This window comes from Oncorhynchus keta, chromosome 13 (genome assembly GCF_023373465.1).
Source record: "Oncorhynchus keta strain PuntledgeMale-10-30-2019 chromosome 13, Oket_V2, whole genome shotgun sequence".
Lineage (NCBI taxonomy): Eukaryota > Metazoa > Chordata > Actinopteri > Salmoniformes > Salmonidae > Oncorhynchus > Oncorhynchus keta.
The window spans coordinates 3,025,439-3,051,938 of NC_068433.1; the positions used below are offsets into that span (position 1 = coordinate 3,025,439).

General features: G+C 47.6%; 2 protein-coding genes and 1 long non-coding RNA gene across 23 annotated transcripts in view; 1 reads left to right on the forward strand and 2 right to left on the reverse strand.

Moving 5' to 3' along the window:
• txk (TXK tyrosine kinase) overlaps positions 1-2,809 on the reverse strand; it is a 42,196-nt gene extending 39,387 nt beyond the window's left edge. Inside the window, exon 1 of the mRNA XM_052460721.1 lies at positions 2,629-2,809. Coding sequence (XP_052316681.1) covers positions 2,629-2,641 — 13 coding nt within the window. The 5' untranslated portion in view covers positions 2,642-2,809. The remainder of the gene's footprint in view (positions 1-2,628) is intronic.
• Positions 2,810-14,919: 12,110 nt separating this feature from the next.
• LOC127906618 (uncharacterized) lies at positions 14,920-16,325 on the forward strand. 20 transcript variants are annotated; one of them, XR_008062087.1, is made up of 6 exons: positions 15,057-15,176; positions 15,384-15,426; positions 15,685-15,867; positions 15,898-15,959; positions 16,108-16,169; positions 16,230-16,325. It is a non-coding gene; the product is annotated as an uncharacterized LOC127906618 (long non-coding RNA). The 20 variants fall into 20 exon arrangements; XR_008062076.1 differs by lacking the exons at positions 16,108-16,169; positions 16,230-16,325 and adding an exon at positions 14,920-15,015 and having other exon boundaries at positions 15,071-15,206; positions 15,898-16,006; XR_008062082.1 differs by lacking the exons at positions 16,108-16,169; positions 16,230-16,325 and adding an exon at positions 14,920-15,015 and having other exon boundaries at positions 15,071-15,157; positions 15,396-15,426; positions 15,898-16,006.
• LOC118380536 (acidic leucine-rich nuclear phosphoprotein 32 family member D-like) lies at positions 16,244-24,909 on the reverse strand. Of its 2 annotated transcripts, none has more exons than XM_052459030.1 (7): positions 24,612-24,899; positions 23,373-23,522; positions 22,862-22,984; positions 21,353-21,545; positions 20,383-20,474; positions 17,075-17,132; positions 16,244-16,393 (listed from the first exon to the last, which is right to left on the reverse strand). In XM_052459030.1, exons 1-7 carry the CDS (start codon positions 24,663-24,665, stop codon positions 16,290-16,292), a joined length of 774 nt encoding a protein of 257 aa, XP_052314990.1. In that variant the 5' UTR covers positions 24,666-24,899; the 3' UTR covers positions 16,244-16,289. The 2 variants fall into 2 exon arrangements, 1 of the variants encoding a protein (XP_052314990.1); XR_008062068.1 differs by having other exon boundaries at positions 16,297-16,934; positions 16,989-17,132; positions 24,612-24,909.
• Positions 24,910-26,500: the final 1,591 nt, after the last annotated feature.

Sequence of the window (26,500 nt, forward strand, 5' to 3'; positions counted from 1 at the left end):
ACCCTAAAACTAACCCCTAACCCTAAAACTAACCCCTAACCCTAAACTAACCTCTAACCCTAAACTAACCCCTAACCCTAAAACTAACCCCTAACCCTAAAACTAACCCCTAACCCTAAACTAACCCCTGAGCCTAAAACTAACCACTAACCCTAAAACTAACCCCTAACCCTAAAACTAACCCCCTAAACCCCCTAACCCTAAAACTAACCCCTAAACCCTAAAACTAAACCCCCCTAAACCTAAAACTAAAACTCCCTAACCCTAAACCCCTAACCCCCCCTAACCCTAAAACTAACCCCTAACCCTAAACTAACCCCTAACCCTGTTTACATTTACCCCTAACCCTTAAACATTTAACCCCTTACCCTAAAACTATACACCTTAACCCAGTGGAACCCACTTGCATCTAAATCTTGTAACCCTAAAAGGATTACTTACCCTACTTACCCTATCCAGGTATTCCTTGAAGGTGGGGTTTCAGGTGTCTCCGGAATCTGGTGATTGACTCACGCTGTCCTGGCCACTGGTTTGTTCCACCATTGGGCTCTGTTCTAGGCCCTCTCCTATTCTCGCTATACACCAAGTCACTTGGCTCTGTCATAACCTCACGTGGTCTCTCCTATCATTGCTATGCAGACGACACACAATTAATCTTCTCCTTTCCCCCTTCTGATGACCAGGTGGCGAATCGCATCTCTGCATGTCTGGCAGACATATCAGTGTGGATGACGGATCACCACCTCAAGCTGAACCTCGGCAAGACGGAGCTGCTCTTCCTCCCGGGGAAGGACTGCCCGTTCCATGATCTCGCCATCACGGTTGACAACTCCATTGTGTCCTCCTCCCAGAGCGATAAGAACCTTGGCGTGAACCTGGACAACACCCTGTCGTCCTCAACTAACATCAAGGCGGTGGCCCGTTCCTGTAGGTTCATGCTCTACAACATCCGCAGAGTACGACCCTGCCTCACACAGGAAGCGGCGCAGGTCCTAATCCAGGCACTTGTCATCTCCCGTCTGGATTACTGCAACTCGCTGTTGGCTGGGCTCCCTGCCTGTGCCATTAAACCCCTACAACTCATCCAGAACGCCGCAGCCTGTCTGGTGTTCAACCTTCCCAAGTTCTCTCACGTCACCCCGCTCCTCCGCTCTCTCCACTGGCTTCCAGTTGAAGCTCGCATCCGCTACAAGACCATGGTGCTTGCCTACGGAGCTGTGAGGGGAACGGCACCTAAGTACCTCCAGGCTCTGATCAGGCCCTACACCCAAACAAGGGCACTGCGTTCATCCACCTCTGGCCTGCTCGCCTCCCTACCACTGAGGAAGTACAGTTCCCGCTCAGCCCAGTCAAAACTGTTCGCTGCTCTGGCCCCCCAATGGTGGAACAAACTCCCTCACGACGCCAGGACAGCGGAGTCAATCACCACCTTCCGGAGACACCTGAAACCCCACCTCTTTAAGGAATACCTAGGATAGGATAAGTAATCCTTCTCACCCCCCCCTAAAAGATTTAGATGCACTATTGTAAAGTTGCTGTTCCACTGGATGTCATAAGGTGAATGCACCAATTTGTAAGTCGCTCTGGATAAGAGCGTCTGCTAAATGACTTAAATGTTAAATGTTAAACTAACCCCTAACCCTAAAACTAAAACTAATCCCTAACCCTAAAACTAACCCCTAACCCTAAAACTAACCCCTAACCCTAAAACGAATCCCTAACCCTAAAACTAATCCCTAACCCTAAAACTAACCCCTAACCCTAAAACTAACCCCTAATCCTAAAACTAAAACTAACCCCTAACCCTAAAACGAATCCCTAACCCTAAAACTAACCCCTAACCCTAAACTAACCCCTAACCCTAAGACCTGTGTGGTCCGGCAAAATGTCCCTACTTGTCCAATGTTCCTTGTTTTACCCATAAAGACAGTAAAACCACACTACACACACAGTGTTTTACTGTCCTCCTGAGGACTTCAGGTACCCATAAAGACAGTAAAACCACACTACACACACATTCAAGACTTCTCAAGAAAAGGAAACCAGCTTTCTGTCAATGCCCACCCACTCTATATGAGTGGAAGATGAATAGAAGAAGAAGAAGAGAGAGAGAGAGAGAGAGAGAGAGAGAGAGAGAGAGAGAGAGAGAGAGAGAGAGAGAGAGAGAGAGAGCTTTGGCAATGTTAACATGCCAATAAAGCCCCTTGAATTGAATTGAGAGAGAGAAGACAGACAGACAGACAGACAGACAGACAGACAGACAGACAGAGACAGACAGACAGACAGACAGACAGGCAGACAGACAGACAGACAGACAGACAGACAGACAGACAGACAGACAGACAGGCAGGCAGGCAGGCAGGCAGGCAGGCAGGCAGACAGACAGACAGACAGACAGACAGACAGACAGACAGACAGACAGACAGACAGACAGACAGACAGACAGACAGACAGACAGACTCAAATCACTCAGCTCAAGAGATACTCTATACATAAGAGTACATGTGTAGTAAACCATATCTACTCAGTCTGCTAGACTTCAGCAGGGCTTTGAGCTCAAACAAGCCTCTAAGGTTCACTGAACATATAAATTAACGCACATCAACATATTAAAATCAGCTGACTTACTGGAAAGGATCATGGTTGTGAGTCTGTAACCTCTCTTCTCCTCTCCTTTCGGTCTCTCTATCTCTCTATTGCTCAGGTTTCGTCTCTCGTCCTTTCTTCTCCTGTCCAGCCTCTTGTTGTTTTGGGCAGTTAATCATGTCAGGTAGTCCTGGACAGGTTGGTGACTCGTGGTCCCGAGGAGGAGAATACAGAAGAGAGATAGAGAGAAGAGGAGGAGGAGATAGAGAGGAAGTGAAGGTGACGTCAGCTAAACCACAGCAGGGCTGCTGTTCACCAACTACACACACACACACACACACACACACACACACACACACACACACACACACACACACACACACACACACACACACACACACACACACACACACACACACACACACACACACACACACACACACACACACACACACACACACACCACACACACTCACTCACTCACACACACTTCCACACACTGTTACGAAAAACTAAGAGTGGTGGATGGGAATCAGGCGCAGAGAGCAGGGTTCTGTCGTTTATCAAATGTATTACACCGGTGCAACCAAAATGATCACGCCAACACAAGTCAGTCCAAAACAATAGACCAGAGAATAAAGAAAACAAATCACACCATCAAACACAGAGTAACAAAAAACAAGCCCGCACAAAATACCCAGCGGGCCTAGTGCCCTTAAATACCCTACAAACAAACCCTAATACAAAACAGGTGTACCCAATTAACCACTAACCAACACAAACGGAAAAGGAATCAATGGCAGCTGATAGGCCGGTGACGACGACCGCCGAGCCCCGCCCGAACAGGAAGAGGCACCCTCTTCAGCGAGGTTCGTGACAGTACCCCCCCTGACGCGCGGCTCCCGCAGCGCGCCGACCCCGGCCTCGAGGACGACCCAGAGGACGAGGTGCAGGGCAATCCGGGTGGAGGCGGTGGAAATCCCTCAAGAGGGAAGGATCTAAAATGTCCCTCCCCGGTACCCAGCACCTCTCCTCCGGACCGTACCCCTCCCAGTCCACGAGGTACTGCAGACCCCTCACCCGGCGTCTCGAGTCCAGAATAGCTCGTACTGTGTACGCCGGGGACCCCTCGATGTCCAGAGGGGGTGGAGGGACCTCCGGCACCTCACTGTCTTGTAGGGTACCAGCTACCACCGGCCTGAGGAGAGACACATGAAACGAGGGGTTAATGCGATAATAAGAGGGAAGTTGCAATCTATAACAAACATTGTTTATCCTCCTCAGGACTTTAAATGGCCCCACACACTGCGGCCCCAGCTTCCGGCAGGGCAGGCGGAGGGGCAGGTTTCGGGTCAAGAGCCAGACCCTGTCCCCTGGTGCGAACACCGGGGCCTCACTGCGGTAGTGTTCTCCTGAGATGGGGGAAGATCAGTAAGGAAATCTACCGAGAGATGGGACCATGGCCGTTGTGGAACCGGGAGGGGCTGTAACTTCCCTCTAGGAAGGTGCCTAGGAGCCTTACTCTGGGCGCATACCGAACAGGAGGAGACATAGAGCCTCACATCCCTAGCTAAAGTGGGCCACCAGTATTTCCCCCTAAGACCCCGCACTGTCCTATCAATCCCCGGATGACCCGCAGACGGTAGTGTGTGAGCCCACCGAATCAATTTATCACGGACACCAAGCGGTACGTAACTTCGACCAGTTGGACACTGTATAGGCGCAGGTTCAACCCTCAACGCCCGCTCGATGTCCGCGTCCACCTCCCATACCACTGGGGCCACCAGCCGAGAGGCTGGAAGGATGGGAGTGGGTTCGATGGACCGGTCCTCGGTGTCATTGAAACGGGACAGCGCGTCGGCCTTAGTGTTGAGGGAACCTGGTCTGTAAGAGATCGTAAATCTAAAACGTGTAAAGAACATGGCCCACCTAGCCTGACGTGGATTCAGTCTCCTCGCTTCCCGAATATACTCCAGATTACGTTGGTCAGTCCAGATGAGAAAATGGTGTTTAGCCCCCTCAAGCCAGTGTCTCCAGACCTTCAGGGCCTTTACCATAGCTAGTAACTCCCAATCCCCCACATCATAGTTCTGCTCCGCCGAACTCAGCTTCTTAGAAAAGAAAGCGCAGGGACGGAGCTTCGGTGGCGTGCCCGAGCGCTGAGACAGCACGGCTCCAACCCCAGCCTCGGACGCATCCACCTCCAGTATGAATGCTAACGAAGGGTCCGGATGCGCCAACACTGGAGCTCCAGTGAACAGTACCTTCAACTGGTTCAGAAGGCTCCATCAGCCTCTGCCCCTAAAAACCGCTGCACCACCGCAGACGCACGGCGTTACCCCACACTTCAGCTGGTGAGGAAGGAAACGGCTGGTTTGGAGAACACACATTTCTCAGGGCGCATGCTAGCAGTCGCCCAAGGCCAAAAAACATGCCGTGTGGTAGAATAAATCCATCAATATAGACTACCACACCCTGCCCGTATGTCCCTAAGAATCTCATCTACAAAGGATTGGAAGACGGCTGGAATTCTTCAACCCATCCGGCATGACGAGGTACTCATAGTGGCCCGATGATTCCACTCATCTCCTCCCCGCCGCACCAGATTAGCGCTCCTGAGGTCCAGTTTTGAAGAAACGCGCTCCGTGGAATGATTCCACTAAAAGGTAGCCTAAAACCCACGGTGATCGAATTGAGACCTCGATAATCAATGCATGGACGCAGACCTCCCTCCTTTTTCCTCACAAAAAAGAAACTCGAGGAGACGGGTGACATGGAGGGACGAATGTACCCCTGTCTCAGCGACTCCGTGACATATGTCTCCATAGCCAACGTGAGGTGACAGTGGATACACGTGACTCCGGGGAAGTGCAGCGTTCTCCTGGAGGTTTATCACGCAATCCCACCGTCGATGAGGTGGTAATTTGGTCGCTTTCTTCTTACTAAAAGCGATAGCCAAATCGGCATATTCTGGGGGAATGCGCATGGTGGAAACCTGGTCTGGACTCTCCACCCTCGTGGCACCGATGGAAACTCCTATACACCTCTCTGAACACTTGTCTGACCACCCCTTAAGAGCCCCCTGTTTCCAGGAAATAACGGGATTGTGAATAGCCAGCCAGGGAACCCCCAACACCACCGGGAACCCAGGTGAATCAATAAGGTAGAAACTGATCCTCTCCCTATGATTCCCCTGCGTTACCATGTCCAGCGGAATCGTGGCCTCCCTGACCAGCCCTGACCCTAACGGTCGGCTATCTAAGGAGTGCACAGGGATAGGTGGGTCTATCTGCACTAACGGAATACCCAATTTACGGGCGAGTCCACAATCCGTAAAACTCCCAACTGCGCCTGAATCGACTAGCGCCTTATGCTGAAGAGAGGAGAAAAACGCAGGGGAAAAAATTAACAAAAACATGTGACCAACAGGGAGCTCTGAGTGAGTTTGGTGCTTACTCACCTGGGGTGGCCGAGGAGTGTTCCGCCGACCATCTCGACTCCCAGAGGGACTCCTCCAACACCGGTCCGAAGTGTGTCCTCTCCGTCCACAATAGGAGCAGGAGGAGCCCCCTCTGGTCCCCCTAGATGCAGCTCCTCCCAACTCCATTTGAGTGGTAGTGGGAGAGCTGGAAGGTGGAATTAACAGGACCCCTTCTGAACGCCCGCGGGCAGCTAGCAGGTTGTCAAATCGAATAGACATGTCTATAAGTTCATCCAGGGAGAGAGTTGTGTCTCTGCAAGCTAGCTCCCGGCGGACATCCTCCCGGAGACTAGACCGGTAATGGTCCATCAGGGCCCTGTCATTCCACCCAGCACCAGCAGCCAGGGTCCTAAACTCCAACGCGAAGTCCTGCGCGCTCCTCATCTCCTGTCTGAGGTGGAACAGTCGCTCACCCGCCGCTTTACCCTCTGGTGGATGATCGAACACAGCTCGGAAACGGCGGGTGAACTCCAGGTAGTTGTCCCGAGCCGAGTCTGGACTGTTCCAGACCGCGTTAGCCCAGTCCAGGGCCCTGCCCGTTAAACAGGAGACGAGGAGGCTCACACTCTCCTCACCCGAGGGAGCCGGACGCCAGGTAGAGCTCTAGCTGGAGCAAAAATCCCTGGCACCCAGCCGCCGCTCCATCGTACTCCCTCGCGGGGGAGAGACGCAGTGCGCCGGACCCAGAGGACGACGTAGGTGGAGTAGGTGGTGTCGGCAGTGGGGGAGTTGGGGTAGATGTCGGTAGACCACTCCTCTCCCATCGTTCCATCCTCTCCATCATCTGATCCATCGCCGTACCAATCCGACGGAGGACAGCTGTGTGGTGATGGACGCGCTCCTCCATAGTGGGGAGAGGGGTGGTCGCTGCTCCTGCTGATTCCATTTCTGAAGCTTCTGTTACGATCAACTAGGAGTGGTGGGTGGAATCAGGAGCAGAGAGCAGGGTTCAGTCTTTCTTTCAAATGTATTCCCCAGCGCAACAAAACAGTCACGCCAACACACCGGGCGTCATATAAGTTGCCAGTCCAAACAACAGGACAAAATAGTCCGGAGAATAAATATAGGAATAACTCACACCATCAAACACAGAGTAACAATAAACAAGCCCACACAAATACCCAGCGGGCCTAGTGCCCTTAAATACCCTACAAACAAACCCTAATACAAAACAGGTGTACCCAATTACCCAATAACCCAAAACAAACAGAAAGGGAATCGATGGTAGCTAATAGACCGGTGACGACGACCGCCGAGCACCGCCCGAACAGGAAGAGGCACCATCTTCGGCGAGGTTCGTGACAACGCCTTTCATCCAAAAGTGAAAATGCTGCCCCCTACAGGATTTATAGAGTACCACAACCACAACGCTGCAGGTAGACTACACACGTACACACACACACACACGCACACACACACACACACACACACACACACACACACACACACACACACACACACACACACACACACACACACACACACACACACACACACACACACACACACACACACACAATTTGATGGCCCTCTCTCCTCTCTCAATTTACATGGGAAATATATGTTGCCAAAGCAAGTGAAGTAGATAATAAATAAAAGTCAAATAAACAATAAAAATGAACAGTAAACATTACCCTCACAGAAGTTCAGAAAGAATAAAGACATTACAAGTCATATTATGTCTATATACAGTGTTGTAACGATGTGCAAATGGTTAAAGTACAAAAGGGAAAATAAATAAACATAAATATGGGTTGTATTTACAATGGTGTTTGTTCTTCACTGGTTGCCCTTTTCTCGTGGCAACAGGTCACACATCTTGCTGCTGTGATGTCACACTGTGGTATTTCACCCAGTAGATATGGGAGTTTATCAAAATCGGGTTTATTTTCTAATTCTTTGTGGGTCTCTGTAATCTGAGGGAAATATCTGTCTCTAATATGGTCATACATTTGGCAGGATGTTAGGAAGTAAGATGATTGTGGACTTCAGGAAACAGCAGAGGGAACACCCCCCTATCCACATCGATGGAACAGTAGTGGAGAGGGTAGCAAGTTTTAAGTTCCTCGGCATACACATCACAGACAAACTAAATTGGTCCACTCACACTGACAGCGTCGTGAAGAAGGCGCAGCAGCGCCTCTTCAACCTCAGGAGGTTGAAGAAATTCGGCTTGTCACCAAAAGCACTCACAAACTTCTACAGATGCACAATCGAGAGCATCCTGGCGGGCTGTATCACCGCCTGGTACGGCAACTGCTCCGCCCTCAACCGTAAGGCTCTGCAGAGGGTAGTGAGGTCTGCACTACGCATCACCGGGGGCAAACTACCTGCCCTCCAGGACACCTACACCACCCGATGTTACAGGAAGGCCATAAAGATCATCAAGGACAACAACCACCCGAACCACTGCCTGTTCACCCCGCTATCATCCAGAAGGCGAGGTCAGTACAGGTGCATCAAAGCTGGGACCGAGAGACTGAAAAACAGCTTCTATCTCAAGGCCATCAGACTGTTAAACAGCCACCACTAACATTGAGTGGCTGCTGCCAACACACTGTCACTGACACTGACTCAACTCCAGCCACTTTAATAATGGGAATTGATGGGAAATGATGTAAATATATCACTAGCCACTTTAAACAATGCTACCTTATATAATGTTACTTACCCTACATTATTCATCTCATATGCATACGTATATACTGTACTCTACATCATCGACTGCATCCTTATGTAACACATGTATCACTAGCCACTTTAACTATGCCACTTTGTTTACTTTGTCTACACTCATCTCATATGTATATACTGTACTCGATACCATCTACTGTATGCTGCCCTGTACCATCACTCATTCATATATCCTTATGTACATATTCTACTCTACACCCGTACTCTACACTACACTAGTACTCTACTCTATTCTACACTAGTACTCTACACTAGTACTCTACTCTATTCTACACTAGTACTCTACACCAGTACTCTATTCTACACTAGTACTCTACACTACACTAGTACTCTACTCTATTCTACACTAGTACTCTACACTACACTAGTACTCTACTCTATTCTGCACTAGTACTCTACACTATTACTCTACTCTATTCTGCACTAGTACTCTACACCATTACTCTACACTACACTAGTACTCTACTCTACACAAGCACTCTACTCTACACTAGTACTCTACTCTACACTAGTACTCTACTCTACACCAGTACTCTACTCTACACTAGTACTCTACACTACACTAGTACTCTACTCTACACAAGCACTCTACTCTACACTAGTACTCTACACTACACTAGTACTCTACTCTACACAAGCACTCTACTCTACACTACACTAGTACTCTACTCTACACTACACTAGTACTCTACACTACACTAGTACTCTACTCTACACCAGTACTCTACTCTACACTAGTACTCTACTCTACACAAGCACTCTACTCTACACTACTACTCTACTCTACACCAGTACTCTACTCTACACTAGTACTCTACTCTACACTACACTAGTACTCTACACTACACTAGTACTCTACTCTACTCTACACCAGTACTCTACACTACACTAGTACTCTACTCTACACTAGTACTCTACTCTACACTAGTACTCTACTCTACACCAGTACTCTACTCTACACCAGTACTCTACTCTACACTAGTACTCTACTCTACACTAGTACTCTACTCTACACCAGTAATCTACTATACACTAGTACTCTACTCTACACCAGTAATCTACTATACACTAGTACTCTACTCTACACTATTACTCTACTCTATTCTACACTAGTACTCTACACCATTACTCTACACTACACTAGTACTCTACTCTACACAACTCTACTCCATACAGAGAAGTGGGAGATCAACCCTGTTGAGCTGACCTTCATGAAGGTTGTGGTCAGTTTGGGGTGGTGCAGCTGGGGAGAGCTCAACACAAAGTAGCCCTCAAGGCTATCAGAGAGGGGGCCATGTACGAAGAGGACTTCATAGAGGAAGCCAAGGTTATGATGTGAGTACAATACATCCCACACAGGACTTCCTAGAGGAAGCCAAGGTTATGATGTGAGTACAATACATCCCACACAGGACTTCCTAGAGGAAGCCAGGGTTATGATGTGAGTACAATACATCCCACACAGGACTTCCTAGAGGAAGCCAAGGTTATGATGTGAGTACAATACATCCCACACAGGACTTCCTAGAGGAAGCCAAGGTTATGATGTGAGTACAATACATCCCACACAGGACTTCCTAGAGGAAGCCAGGGTTATGATGTGAGTACAATACATCCCACACAGGACTTCCTAGAGGAAGCCAAGGTTATGATGTGACTACAGAGGATCATCCCACACAGGGACTTGGTTGTAGGCCTAGAGGAAGCCAAGGTTATGATGGTTGAGGCTAGTGGTTGTAGGCTAGTAGGATCATAGTGGTTGTAGGCTAGTAGGATCATCCATAGTGGTTGTAGGCTAGTCTAGGTAGGATCATAGTGGTTGTAGGCTAGTCTAGGTAGGATCATAGTGGTTGTAGGCTAGTCTAGGTAGGATCATAGTGGTTGTAGACTAGTCTAGGTAGGATCATAGTGGTTGTAGGCTAGTAGGATCATAGTGGTTGTAGGCTAGTCTAGGAGGATCATAGTGGTTGTAGGCTAGTCTAGGGAGGATCATAGTGGTTGTAGGGGAGGATCATAGTGGTTGTAGGCTAGGTAGGATCATAGTGGTTGTAGGCTAGTCTAGGTAGGATCATAGTGTTGTAGACTAGTCTCGGGAGGATCATAGTGGTTGTAGGCTAGTAGGATCATAGTGGTTGTAGGCTAGTCTAGGTAGGATCATAGTGGGTGTAGGCTAGTCTCGGGAGGATCATAGTGGTTGCACATGTGACATGCTGGTAGAAATGAGGCGCTGCCTCTGGATGAGCATTATCCTGTTTGCTTGTGGAGAGCAATGCCTCGAGACTTCTTTAAAATGAGACATCGTGCACCAGCTGTTATTAACAAATAGACACCACCGCCACTCAACGAAGATGCACCCAGCCAGCTCCATGTTTCACCGAGACGTGGCTGAAGGATGAGACGGATAATAAGATATTACTGAATGATCTACGATTAAGACTATTATCCAATGATTGTCTTAATCGTAGATCATCAAGTTTCTTATCCAATGATTGTCTTAATCGTAGATCATCAAGTTTATTATCCAATGATTGTCTTAATCATAGATCATCAAGTTTATTATCCAATGATTGTCTTAATCGTAGATCATCAAGTTTCTTATCCAATGATTGTCTTAATCGTAGATCATCAAGTTTATTATCCAATGATTGTCTTAATCGTAGATCATCAAGTTTATTATCCAATGATTGTCTTAATCGTAGATCATCAAGTTTCTTATCCAATGATTGCACGTTGGCCAAACTCATGACTCATTTAAGAAAAGGCACTTTGGAACTCTGTTGCAACTGAGGACGGACGATTTTTACGCGCTTCAGCACTCTGCTGTCCCGTTCTGTGAGACTGTGTGGCCTACCACTTCGCGGCCGAGCCGTTGTTGCTCCTAGAATTTGCCACTTCACAATAACAGCACGTACAGTTGACCGGGGCGGCTCTAGCAGGGCAGACATGTGTACTTACTGACTTGTTGGAAAGGTGTCATCCTATGACGGTGCCACGTTGAAAGTCACTGAGCTCTTCAGTATGAGCCATTCTACTAAACAATGTTTGTCTATGGAGATTGCATGGCGGCGTGGGCAATTTTATACACCTGTCAGCAACAGTTGTGGCTGAAATAGACAAATCCACTAATTTGAAGGGGTGTCCACATACTTCTGTATATATAGTTACCTAGAACAGCTGGGGGCCAAGAGGAGACTTTTGACGACCAGTTTTAATGTCGTCGTCCCTCCCCCCCAAACTGGTACCGGGTGAGAAACAAGAGCCTGCAAACACTGAAAATAGTCCTGTACTCTAGAAACGCCAGCAGAACCTTTTCGGCAAAGTGGTTAGTTAGAACGTCGGTAGACGACGATATAGAAACTATAATGAAATATAAAACCACACAAAACAAATAGAAGGACATACGAGAGCAAGGAGCAAAATGTTAAGATTTTATTTACAAAGTAAATTTTTGTACATTTTGTCTTAACTTACAGAAAGTAAAAAAAAAAAACAAAGCCACAACTAGGAGGCTTGCATCCCCAGTGGTACCCTACGTAGTGCACTACTTTGACCAGGGCCCATAGAGTAGTGCACTACGTAGGGGATAGGGTGTGGCTGCTAGCTCCGGTCCAACCCAAAACACAAGGGAGGGAGGAGACAGACAGCAACAACAAAATATAAAGGGAAAAAAAAACAAAGTCTTCTGAAAAAATATGTTAAAAGCTCTGGTTATGTCCTACATGAACCCCTATTCCCTATATAGTGCACTAAAGAGACCTACGTGGGCCCTAACCAAAAGTAGTATGTGCACGAAATAGCCAATAGGGTGCCATTTGGTACACAGGCACTGTTGGGGGAGAGGTCCCCTTGTTTGGGAAAGGTGGTTTGTTGGCTGGAGGGATTTGGGGGAAAGGGCAGAGACAGGCAAGTAGGGGGCAACAGAAGGCAAAGAGGGGTATCTGAGATACCGAGGGGTCGGGGGGTGTGAGATACCGAGGGGTCGGGGGGTGTGAGATACCGAGGGGTCGGGGGGGTCTGAGATACCGAGGGGTCGGGAGGTGCGAGATACCGAGGGGTCGGGAGGTGCGAGATACCGAGGGTCGGGAGGGCGAGATACCGAGGGGTCGGGGGTGCGAGGTGGGGTGCGAGATACCGAGGGGTCGGGGGTGCGAGATACCGAGGGGTCGGGGGTGCGAGATACCGGAGGGGTGGGGGTGCGAGATACCGAGGGGTCGGGAGGTGCGAGATACCGAGGGGTCGGGAGGTGCGAGATACCGAGGGGTCGGGAGGTGCGGATACCGAGGGGTCGGGAGGTGCGAGATACCGAGGGGTCGGGAGGTGCGGGAGGGGTCGGGAGGTGCGAGATACCGAGGGGTCGGGAGGTGCGGATACCGAGGGTCGGGAGGTGCGAGATACCGAGGGGTCGGGAGGTGCGAGATACCGAGGGGTCGGGAGGTGCGAGATACCGAGGGGTCGGGAGGTGCGAGATACCGAGGGGTCGGGAGGTGCGAGATACCGAGGGGTCGGGAGGTGCGAGATACCGAGGGGTCGGGAGGTGCGAGATACCGAGGGGTCGGGAGGTGCGAGATACCGAGGGGTCGGGAGGTGCGAGATACCGAGGGGTCGGGAGGTGCGAGATACCGAGGGGTCGGGAGGTGCGAGATACCGAGGGGTCGGGAGGTGCGAGATACCGAGGGGTCGGGAGGTGCGAGATACCGAGGGGTCGGGAGGTGCGAGATACCGAGGGGGAGGTGCGGGAGGTGCGAGATACCGAGGGGGGAGGTGCGGGAGGGGTGGGAGGTGCGAGATACCGAGGGTCGGGAGGTGCGAGATACCGGGAGGTGCGAGAGGGGTCGGGAGGTGCGAGATACCGAGGGTCGGGAGGTGCGAGATACCGAGGGGTCGGGAGGTGCGAGATACCGAGGGGTCGGGAGGTGCGAGATACCGAGGGGTGCGGGAGGGGTGGGAGGTGCGAGATACCGAGGGGTCGGGAGGTGCGGGATCGGGAGGTGCCCGAGGGGTCGGGAGGTGCGAGATACCGAGGGGTCGGGAGGTGCGAGATACCGAGGGGTCGGGAGGTGCGAGATACCGAGGGGTCGGGAGGTGCGAGATACCGAGGGGTCGGGAGGTGCGAGATACCGAGGGGTCGGGAGGTGCGAGATCCCGAGGGGTCGGGAGGTGCGAGATCCCGAGGGGTCGGGAGGTGCGAGATCCCGAGGGGTCGGGAGGTGCGAGATCCCGAGGGGAGGGGTCGGGAGGTGTGAGATACCGAGGGGTCGGGGGAGGAATTGTGACCGAATCAACGCAATATTAGCCACATTCAGTGAAACATAGCGAAACAAAAACGAACTAGGCCCATATACAAATAGACCGTTGCCCTGTATGGCTCTGTGACATTTGCCTTGGACTGGACTGTAGCGGAGGTTGAGTAGACGGGTTGAGTAGACGGGTTGAGTAGACGGGTTGAGTAGACGGGTTGAGTAGACGGGTTGAGTAGACGGGTTGAGTAGACGGGTTGAGTAGACGGGTTGAGTAGACGGGTTGAGTAGACGGGTTGAGTAGACGGCCTGTTGTGAGATTAAAGAAAGCTTCAAGCGAACACATTGTTCACATCCTTTTCTAGTTAAGAGAAAAGAACCTACAGATCATTTGTAGTCAGCAATAGGGGAGTGATTGCTTTCTACAAGAGCACAAAACGTACATTTCTAGACATCTAGGTGAGTAACTTTTTTTTCATGTCTTAAAGGCACAGTGTTGTATTTTGAGACCGGCTTGATTAAAGCTCAGCAGCCAATAGACAGAGGGGGCAGCATAATATATCTAATACTCTGTAGTAATGGTATGGGAATAATAATGCATTCCTTGTATCAAATAGGACATTTTCAGTCACTTCCTGTCCCCCCCCCCCCCAAAAAGTCTCATGGAATGTATGTCTACAATGAGCACAACACGTCAGCTATTTCCATGTTAAAATATTATGGGATTTCTCCATTGTTTTTGATGGTAGGCCTGTCTGGTAGGCCTACATTAGGATCAAATAGCCACAGCAGCCAACTTGACCACAGTTAAACTGTACCTTAAAGTGGGTACAGCCTCCGAGGGGAGGTACCAGAGCCTCCGAGGGGAGGTACCAGAGCCTCCGAGGGGAGGTACCAGAGCCTCCGAGGGGAGGTACCAGAGCCTCCGAGGGGAGGTATCAGATATTGAGGGGGTGAGGGGAGGTAGAGATATTGAGGGGGTGAGGGGAGGTAGAGATATTGAAGGGGTGAGGGGAGGTAGAGATATTGAGGGGGTGGAGGGGAGGTAGAGATATTGAGGGGTGGAGGGGAGGTAGAGATATTGAGGGGGTGGAGGGGAGGTAGAGATATTGAGGGGGTGGAGGGGAGGTATCAGAGATATTGAAGGGGTGGAGGGGAGGTATCAGAGATATTGAGGGGTGGAGGGGAGGTATCAGAGATATTGAGGGGTGGAGGGGAGGTATCAGAGATATTGAGGGGTGGAGGGAGGTATCAGAGATATTGAGGGGTGGAGGGGAGGTATCAGAGATATTGAGGGGTGGAGGGGAGGTATCAGAGATATTGAGGGGGTGGAGGGGGTATCAGAGATATTGAGGGGGTAGAGGGGAGGTATCAAAGATTGAGAGGGTGGAGGGGAGGTATCAGAGATATTGAGGGGGTGGAGGGGAGGTAGAGATATTGAGGGGTGGAGGGGAGGTATCAGAGATATTGAGGGGTGAAGGGGAGGTATCAGAGATATTGAGGGGTGGAGGGGAGGTAGAGATATTGAGGGGTGGAGGGAGGTATCAGAGATATTGAGGGGTGAGGGGAGGTATCAGAGATATTGAGGGGGTGAGGGGAGGTATCAGAGATATTGAGGGGTGGAGGGGAGGTATCAGAGATATTGAGGGGTGGAGGGAGGTAGAGATATTGAGGGTGTGAGGGGAGGTAGAGATATTGAGGGGGTGGAGGGGAGGTATCAGAGATATTGAGGGGGTGGAGGGGAGGTATCAGAGATATTGAGGGGGTGGAGGGGAGGTATCAGAGATATTGAGGGGGTGGAGGGGAGGTATCAGAGATATTGAGGGGGTGGAGGGGAGGTATCAGAGATATTGAGGGGGTGGAGGGGAGGTATCAGAGATATTGAGGGGGTGGAGGGAGGTATCAGAGATATTGAGGGGGTGGAGGGGAGGTATCAGAGATATTGAGGGGGTGGAGGGGAGGTATCAGAGATATTGAGGGGGTGGAGGGAGGTATCAGAGATATTGAGGGGGTGGAGGGAGGTATCAAAGATATTGAGGGGTGGAGGGAGGTATCAGAGATACTGAGGGGTGGAGGGGAGGTATCAGAGATATTGAGGGGTGGAGGGAGGTATCAAAGATATTGAGGGGGTGGAGGGGAGGTATCAGAGATATTGAGGGGGTGGAGGGGAGGTATCAAAGATTGAGGGGGTGGAGGGGAGGTATCAGAGATATTGAAGGGGTACAGGGGAGGTATCAAAGATTGAGGGGGTGGAGGGGAGGTAGAGATATTGAGGGGGTGGAGGGGAGGTATCAGAGATTGAGGGGTGGTGGGGAGGGCACTGAATCTTCATCATCGTCATCATCCTCAGGATCCCTCTTCCTCTTCTCTCCCTTCGCTGGAGAGTCATCCTCATCTAAAGAAGAAAGACATTTAGACACTGGCAACAAACAGAAGAACGTGTCTGGTTGTGTCCCAAAAGACCCTACGTAGTGACCTACTTAGACCAGGATAGACCTACACCAGACCAGTATAGACCTACACCAGACCAGTATAGACCTACACAGACCAGGATAGACCTACTTAGACCAGTATAGACCTACACCAGACCAGGATAGACCTACACCAGACCAGGATAGACCTACCCAGACCAGGATAGACCTACCCAGACCAGGATAGACCTACCCAGACCAGGATAGACCTACCCAGACCAGGATAGACCTACCCAGACCAGGATAGACCTACCCAGACCAGGATAGACCTACTCAGACCAGGAGACCTACTCAGACCAGGATAGACCTACCCAGACCAGACCTACCCAGACCAGGATAGACCTACTCAGACCAGGAGACCTACTCAGACCAGGAGACCTACTCAGACCAGGAGACCTACTCAGACCAGGAGACCTACTCAGACCAGGAGACCTACTCAGACCAGGAGACCTACTCAGACCAGACCTACCCAGACCAGGAGACCTACTCAGACCAGGAGACCTACTCAGACCAGGAGACCTACTCAGACCAGACCTACCCAGACCAGGAGACCTACTCAGACCAGGAGACCTACACCAGACATGTGATTGGATAACGCTACTAACCATCATCTTCGTCGTCGTCATCATCATCATCATCGATATCTCCGTTCACCTCCCCATCCTAGAGAGAGAAACAGTTAGTACACCGATCACCTCCCCATCCTAGAGAGAGAAAGGCCAGTTAATTTCTTATTTACAAGGCTGGCCTAAGGCCAGTTAACTTCTTATTTACAAGGCTGGCCTAAAGCCAGTTAACTTCTTATTTACAAGGCTGGCCAGTTAACTTCTTATTTACAAGGCTGGCCAGTTAACTTCTTATTTACAAGGCAGGCCAGTTAACTTCTTATTTACAAGGCAGGCCAGTTAACTTCTTATTTACAAGGCAGGCCAGTTAACTTCTTATTTACAAGGCTGGCCAGTTAACTTCTTATTTACAAGGCTGGCCAGTTAACTTTATTATTTACAAGGCTGGCCAGTTAACTTCTTATTTACAAGGCTGGCCAGTTAACTTCTTATTTACAAGGCTGGCCAGTTAACTTCTTATTTACAAGGCTGGCCAGTTAACTTCTTATTTACAAGGCTGGCCAGTTAACTTCTTATTTACAAGGCTGGCCAGTTAACTTCTTATTTACAAGGCTGGCCAGTTAACTTCTTATTTACAAGGCAGGCCAGTTAACTTCTTATTTACAAGGCAGGCCAGTTAACTTCTTATTTACAAGGCAGGCCAGTTAACTTCTTATTTACAAGGCAGGCCAGTTAACTTCTTATTTACAAGGCAGGCCAGTTAACTTCTTATTTACAAGGCAGGCCAGTTAACTTCTTATTTACAAGGCAGGCCAGTTAACTTCTTATTTACAAGGCTGGCCTAAGGCCAGTTAACTTCTTATTTACAAGGCTGGCCTAAGGCCAGTTAACTTCTTATTTACAAGGCTGGCCTAAGGCCAGTTAACTTCTTATTTACAAGGCTGGCCTAAGGCCAGTTAACTTCTTATTTACAAGGCTGGCCTAAGGCCAGTTAACTTCTTATTTACAAGGCTGGCCTAAGGCCAGTTAACTTCTTATTTACAAGGCTGGCCTAAGGCCAGTTAACTTCTTATTTACAAGGCTGGCCTAAGGCCAGTTAACTTCTTATTTACAAGGCTGGCCTAAGGCCAGTTAACTTCTTATTTACAAGGCTGGCCTAAGGCCAGTTAACTTCTTATTTACAAGGCTGGCCTAAGGCCAGTTAATTTCTTATTTACAAGGCTGGCCTAAGGCCAGTTAATTTCTTATTTACAAGGCTGGCCTAAGGCCAGTTAATTTCTTATTTACAAGGCTGGCCTAAGGCCAGTTAACTTCTTATTTACAAGGCTGGCCTAAGGCCAGTTAACTTCTTATTTACAAGGCTGGCCTAAGGCCAGTTAATTTCTTATTTACAAGGCTGGCCTAAGGCCAGTTAACTTCTTATTTACAAGGCTGGCCTAAGGCCAGTTAATTTCTTATTTACAAGGCTGGCCTAAGGCCAGTTAACTTCTTATTTACAAGGCTGGCCTAAGGCCAGTTAATTTCTTATTTACAAGGCTGGCCTAAGGCCAGTTAACAACTTCTTATTTACCTTATTTACAAGGCTGGCCTAAGGCCAGTTAACAACTTCTTATTTACAAGGCTGGCCTAAGGCCAGTTAACTTCTTATTTACCTTATTTACAAGGCTGGCCTAAGGCCAGTTAACAACTTCTTATTTACAAGGCTGGCCTAAGGCCAGTTAACTTCTTATTTACCTTATTTACAAGGCTGGCCTAAGGCCAGTTAACTTCTTATTTACAAGGCTGGCCTAAGGCCAGTTAATTTCTTATTTACAAGGCTGGCCTAAGGCCAGTTAATTTCTTATTTACAAGGCTGGCCTAAGGCCAGTTAATTTCTTATTTACAAGGCTGGCCTAAGGCCAGTTAACTTCTTATTTACAAGGCTGGCCTAAGGCCAGTTAACTTCTTATTTACAAGGCTGGCCTAAGGCCAGTTAACTTCTTATTTACAAGGCTGGCCTAAGGCCAGTTAACTTCTTATTTACCTTATTTACAAGGCTGGCCTAAGGCCAGTTAACTTCTTATTTACAAGGCTGGCCTAAGGCCAGTTAATTTCTTATTTACAAGGCTGGCCTAAGGCCAGTTAACTTCTTATTTACAAGGCTGGCCTAAGGCCAGTTAACTTCTTATTTACAAGGCTGGCCTAAGGCCAGTTAATTTCTTATTTACAAGGCTGGCCTAAGGCCAGTTAACAACTTCTTATTTACAAGGCTGGCCTAAGGCCAGTTAACTTCTTATTTACAAGGCTGGCCTAAGGCCTCTGGCACGAACGGGGGATTAAACAATTCTAACTGAACGTGTCGGACAAAATACATCCAACAAGAGACGCTAAAACATAAAGACACCCAAGACATAACAAGGCATCCCGTTAAACAGGGTACAGACATTATTGGGCACAAAGGGCAAGAAGGTCGAGACAACAATACATCACGCAAAGCAGCCACAACTGTCAGTAAGAGTGTCCATGATTGAGTCTCTGAATGGAGAGATGGAGATAAAACTGTCCAGTTTGAGTGTTTTGTTGCAGCTCGTTCCAGTCGCTAGCTGCAGAGAGCTGAAAAGAGGGAGTGACCCAGGGATGTGTGTGCTAACGTCTGCAGTGTCGTTTCGGGGTTAGCTAATGTTAGCGCGCTAACTGGTGTTCATATAAGAAACTCATAGGTGTCAGCAGAGGCTGTATTTAGGGAGTCGGGCCTACTGTTAGAATACTGTTAAAGTCAGAGGCATCCCGTTACATTTACATTTAAGTCATTTAGCAGACGCTCTTATCCAGAGCGACTTACAAATTGGTGCATTCACCTTATGACATCCAGTAGAACAGTCACTTACAATAGTGCATCTAAATCTTAAAGGGGGGTGAGAAGGATTACTTTATCCTATCCTAGGTATTCCTTAAAGAGGTGGGGTTTCAGGTGTCTCCGGAAGGTGGTGATTGACTCCGCTGTCCTGGCGTCGTGAGGGAGTTTGTTCCACCATTGGGGGGCCAGATTACCCCCCAATTACCCCCCCAGGGCATCCCGTTACCCCCCCCCAGGGCATCCCGTTACCCCCCAGGGCATCCCGTTACCCCCCCAGGGCATCCCGTTACCCCCCCAGGGTTACCCCCCAGGGCATCCCGTTACCCCCCCAGGGCATCCCGTTACCCCCCCAGGGCATCCCGTTACCCCCAATTTGTGTTTCAGGGGGTGCAGTCGGTGCTTAACCAATTCGAGGGCTGCACTGAAAATTGGTTGTATAAAAGTACATAGAGTTTCCCCCCCCGAAATCCTATAAATACAAAAATAGCCCCCTCCATGGGCCGGATCTTACCTCTTCACTCTCCGCACTGTCGTCATCTTCCTCTGCAATGACCTCTTCATCATCATCATCCTCCTCCTCGTCAAAGTCCTCAGACTCTCCCTCTTTTTCACAGGACAGACCAGAGACAACAACATTAGACCCACTACCCCCCTGTGTTCTACAGGACAGGCCAGAGACAACATCAGACCCACTACCCCCCTGTGTTCTACAGGACAGACCAGAGACAACATCAGAAACACTACCCCCCTGTGTTCTACAGGACAGACCAGAGACAACATCAGACCCACTACCCCCCTGTGTTCTACAGGACAGACCAGAGACAACATCAGACCCACTACCCCCCCTGTGTTCTACAGGACAGACCAGAGACAACATCAGACCCACTACCCCCCTGTGTTCTACAGGACAGACCAGAGACAACATCAGACCCACTACCCCCCTGTGTTCTACAGTTTAATACTGGGTTTACGCTACACGGAATGAACGGACAAACATCGCGTGACAAAAGTCACTTGAGTTCACTGAACTCCTTTACCGGGCAGGACTCTTTTTAGGCCCGAGGTACAGGACATTTCTGGAGGAACCAGAACTCATTGTGATATTATTATATGTGTGTGTGTAATCATTGTTGTTGCTAATACAACCCACGCAACAGAATATAGTTGTTTTTGAAGTTCTTTTCAATGTTTTAAGGGTTTATGAAAAGTTTATTTCCATCCTGACTTTTACATACGTCCTTTGTATTGGTGTAGACTTGACGGACCAGATGGGACTCATTCCCACCCAAACTAAAAGGAGAAACCAATGTTTTCTCTGGTAGGCACAACCTACCTGGCACCCCTATAAATAATAACCTCAAGTCAAAACCGTTACAATCTCCCCGACACAAATGACAGATTTTTGCCGATTATACGGTGTCCCCCGACGTTCATTCCGTTTGTCAACCAGTTGCTATTTCTGAATCGGATTTAAGTTCTACCTTCATCGTCGTCGTCGTCGTCATCGATCCCGTCTCCCTCGCCGTCCGAGTCGGAGGCCTCGCAGTCTTCGATATCGTAGCCATCCAGGTATGTGAGCTGCGGGAGGAGCTTGAAGATGCTCTCCCTGTAGTCTCCCAGGTTGGTGACCTCGCAGTTAAACAGGTCCAGGGACTTCAACACGGGAAGTTTTTTCTAAACGGTGGTGGGGGGGGAGGAGGTCATGACAGTTCATTCAAACTCTACACCTGACGTAGTCACGGTTACAAGACACGCGGAGAGCGGTCAACAGTCTTATTTGAAGTTAGACAATGAGGTTATAACCAATCGTACCCCCAGCTATAGCCGTCTTATACACAGTCTCACCAGTCTTGTCAAGTTAGACAGAGGTTATAACCAATCGTACCCCCAGCTATAGTCGTCTTATACACAGTCACAACAGTCTTATGTGAAGTTAGACAATGAGGTTATAACCAATCGTACTCCCAGCTATAGTCGTCTTATACACAGTCACAACAGTCTTATTTGAAGTTAGACAATGAGGTTATAACCAATCGTACTCCCAGCTATAGTCGTCTTATACACAGTCTCACCAGTCTTATGTCAGGTTAGACAATGAGGTTATAACCAATCGTACCCCCAGCTATAGTCGTCTTATACACAGTCTCACCAGTCTTATGTCAAGTTAGACAATGAGGTTATAACCAATCGTACCCCCAGCTATAGTCTTCTTATACACAGTCTCACCAGTCTTATTTGAAGTTAGACAATGAGGTTATAACCAATCGTACCCCCAGCTATAGCCGTCTTATACACAGTCTCACCAGTCTTGTCAAGTTAGACAGAGGTTATAACCAATCGTACCCCCAGCTATAGTCGTCTTATACACAGTCACAACAGTCTTATGTGAAGTTAGACAATGAGGTTATAACCAATCGTACTCCCAGCTATAGTCGTCTTATACACAGTCTCACCAGTCTTATGTCAGGTTAGACAATGAGGTTATAACCAATCGTACCCCCAGCTATAGCCGTCTTATACACAGTCTCACCAGTCTTATTTGAAGTTAGACAATGAGGTTATAACCAATCGTACCCCCAGCTATAGCCGTCTTATACACAGTCTCACCAGTCTTATGTCAAGTTAGACAATGAGGTTATAACCAATCGTACCCCCAGCTATAGTCTTCTTATACACAGTCTCACCAGTCTTATTTGAAGTTAGACAATGAGGTTATAACCAATCGTACTCCCAGCTATAGTCGTCTTATACACAGTCTCACCAGTCTTATTTGAAGTTAGACAATGAGGTTATAACCAATCGTACCCCCAGCTATAGCCGTCTTATACACAGTCTCACCAGTCTTATTTGAAGTTAGACAATGAGGTTATAACCAATCGTACCCCCAGCTATAGCCGTCTTATACACAGTCTCACCAGTCTTATGTCAAGTTAGACAGAGGTTATAACCAATCGTACCCCCAGCTATAGCCGTCTTATACACAGTCTCACCAGTGGTTCCAGTGTGCTGATGTCCTTGAACTTGTTCCCAGAGAGGTTGAGGTGTGTGAGGTTGACCAGCCTCTCAGCCAGCACCTCCAGACCACCAGATATCCTGTTGTCACTCAGCTCCAACTACAGGAGGAGGAGGAGGAGGAGGAGGAGGAGGAGGAGGAGGAAATACTCTCTGGGTGTCACTGAGTAGACTGATACCCCATGTCATTGATCTACAAACCATAGGTAAGGCTGTACTGTGAAATAACTATGCCCCCAGTGCAATTCTAAAGTCTAATACATCCAGTGTGATTTTAGTCAAACGAATGTCAAATTGTATTTATTTTTATATAACCTTATATACCCTGCTCCACATGGCCCAACTTTCAGTTAAAGAGATAAGATAACCTACAACGTTATTTTAAAAACAGTACTACAGCAGTGAGACCTAGTGTACCGGCTAACAGACCCTTCCCCCAGTTTTGAGTATGGAGATGTAAAATAAACACACACCATTTGTGTGCCGTACCTTTTTTAATTTCCCCAGTTTGGGTATGTTTGAGACGTTGATGAGGCCGACGTTGATGAGACTCAACAGCTCCAGGTTCTCAAACTCCTCCGTTACGCCCTCCATCTTCCCCTCGTTGGACCGGCAGTTATCCAGGACCAGCTCCTGAACCTGGGAGGACGAGAGAAACACACCCGTCTGTCGTGACACTAGTAAAGATAGATAGTTATATGGGACAATTTTCACCAGTATTTAGATCAAAAAGTTTCATTTTGTGTTTCGAAGTTTATTTTATTTGGCCTGATTTAGTAGTCATGCTCTTTATTTGAACTGTTTGTACACTCGGGACACGTGATGTAGCGTTATTTGACCAGCTAAAGTAGAAACGCGTTGTTAGCCAACTAAATCATGATATTTAACCGGTTAACGTGTACCCAAACGGTTCATGGCCAATGTACATTTAATATAGTTTCAGTCGACTAAAAATGCTATATTTGGTAGCTTTTAACCGGCGAAAAATGGTGTGATGATTCGCTGTATTTGTAGCTAGCTAGTTAGCCAACATGCTAACACGTTGAGGTTTCATAATAATGGCTACTGCTATGCTAGCTTCTAGCCAAGTTCAGTGTGCTAACTACTATAGCTGGCTGATAGCTAGCTGATGCTAACGATTATAGTATTGTTAACTACTATAGTGATGCTAACTACTATAGCTAGCTGATGCTAACTACTATAGCTGGCTGATGCTAACTACTATAGCTAGCTGATGCTAACTACTATAGTGATGCTAACTACTATAGTGATGCTAACTACTATAGCTAGCTGATGCTAACTACTATAGTGATGCTAACTACTATAGCTGGCTGATAGTAAGCCTGTTTGTTACAAAATATACATATGTCTAAAATAAAACTGCAGCAGATGTCTTGCAATATAGAAATACGACTATCTTTTTATTTGGGTAAAATATGTACTTACTTTGCCATTTTCCTGTTTACCTCATGAACCCGGTTAACTGACGGTGCCAAAAACCAACGAAATCAAATACCGTTTTGTTATCTTTAGTTTACAATATACATATTTTATCTTCTGAATTTTGATTTGGAGAAAACGTAACGTTTGTAAATAACATACATTTCTAGCAGTAGGCTTGGTTCTTATGAGAGGACCCCATGTGCTCGCCATGACTTCCCACACACACCGTCAACTTTGTGGCGTAAATACCGACAGATCGAGATAAATCTAAATGAGTTTACTTACATCCGACGGCGTCCTATTTCTCAGTTCTAGGTGAATTCTCTTTTTCATGTCCATGTTCCCCTCTTGTCTCTCTCGGATCTGGTTGGAAAGTGTTGGTTTCTACCGCCTGCTATATAACTATCTATCGGGAAGAGAGAGAGAGAGAGCAGCCTTTTCGTTCAAATCAGAAAGTGGGTGAAATGCGAATAACTTGGGTTTTTTTTTTGTTGCGCCGAGTCTAAGCCCCGGAGAAACTAAATCGTCCACAGCGCCCCCGTGTGGTTGCGTTCCCACACTGCAACCAAACATGCGTGGGCCTGATTTCCTGCTCATGCAGCTTGTTATTAAGCTGACAATAACCATTTACAATACTTGTGATGCATTTTTTTTTTAAATACGACGGATAGATACGTAACTGTTTGTTTCTTGGCTATTTTTATGAGATAATTTGACCGGTATTATTATTATTACTGTATTTAATTAATCGAATATAATTCCCTCCTTTCAAGTTTTTTTGTTGCAGGTAATGTTGATGGACTATCAGTTGTTACCACACGGTGGCAATGTTGCTATCTCATTTGCATGACTATAGACTCTTCCTCAGGCCTTAAATTCAAAAGTACAATAATTCATCTACTATGGAACTGTCTGGAGTTGGAGCCGTAGAATTACGAATTTGAACCATCTCCGGTTGTAAGGTGGAGGAGACTTTTATCTCCCTCACCAACTTCAAACATCTGCTATCTGAGCAGCTAACCGATCACTGCAGCTGTACATAGTCTATTGGTAAATAGCCCACCCATTTTCACCTACCTCATCCCCATACTGTTTTTATTTATTTACTTTTCTGCTCTTTTGCACACCAATATCTCTACCTGTACATGACCATCTGATCATTTATCACTCCAGTGTTAATCTGCAAAATTGTAATTATTTGCCTACCTCCTCATGCCTTTTGCACACAATGTATATAGACTCCCCTTTTTTTCTACTGTGTTATTGACTTGTTAATTGTTTACTCCATGTGTAACTCTGTGTTGTCTGTTCACACTGCTATGCTTTATCTTGGCCAGGTCGCAGTTGCAAATGAGAACTTGTTCTCAACTGGCCTACCTGGTTAAATAAAGGTGAAATAAAAAATAATAAAAACATTTTTTTTAAAGGTATGAAACCACTTGGCTTTGAATGTTTTACCGGGTTCCATTATTCTAATTTAGAACTTTCACCAGCTCTGGTGTTCTACCCAGTTCCTTCACACCTTTTCTCTTGTTTTACCCCCGAAGTCCCATACATTGTGCATCCCTGTAGCCTCTACTGTTGTTTATCGTTGCCTTCACTGTTTTAAAGCGGCAGTCAGTCCTGTAATTCAAACAACATACTGGGTGAGTTTAAGAAAGACACTAGAGCACCTGTTCCGTTTTTTGTTGTTGTTGTTGTGTCATAATGTTTATTTTAATAAGTCACATAATTATAATTATATTATAATTACTTATTATTATAATTATCATTATAATTATACTGTAGTCACATCTCACAACAGACACATTCATAACATGGTCCACTGGGGGTAATAATAAAATATATACACTGTAAGGTTCCAGCCAGGCCCTTAGTGATGATGTCACCACCACAGCAGCATCGATACTCCATCACCAAAGCACAGTGAGACCACTGGGAAAAGCACAGAAATAAAATATATACCAGTACTGCTTTAACAACCAATGTATGGTGTATATACAGTACGTATGGTGTATATAGGGTATGTCTGGTGTATATAGGGTATGTATGGTGTATATAGGGTACGTATGGTGTATATAGGGTACGTATGGTGTATATAGGGTACGTATGGTGTATATAGTGTACGTATGGTGTATATACAGTATGTATGGTGTATATAGGGTACGTATGGT

Bases quoted from the DNA above. Each gene is read 5' to 3' on its own strand.
- LOC118380536 (XM_052459030.1), bottom strand. From the start codon at position 24,665: ATGGACATGAAAAAGAGAATTCACCTAGAACTGAGAAATAGGACGCCG. The intron at 23,523-24,611 runs GTAAGTAAACTC...TCGTCCTCCCAG, and splicing joins GAAATAGGACGCCGTCGGAT to GTTCAGGAGCTGGTCCTGGA. The intron at 17,133-20,382 runs GTAAGATCCGGC...TTCTCTCTCTAG, and splicing joins ACAGTGCGGAGAGTGAAGAG to GATGGGGAGGTGAACGGAGA.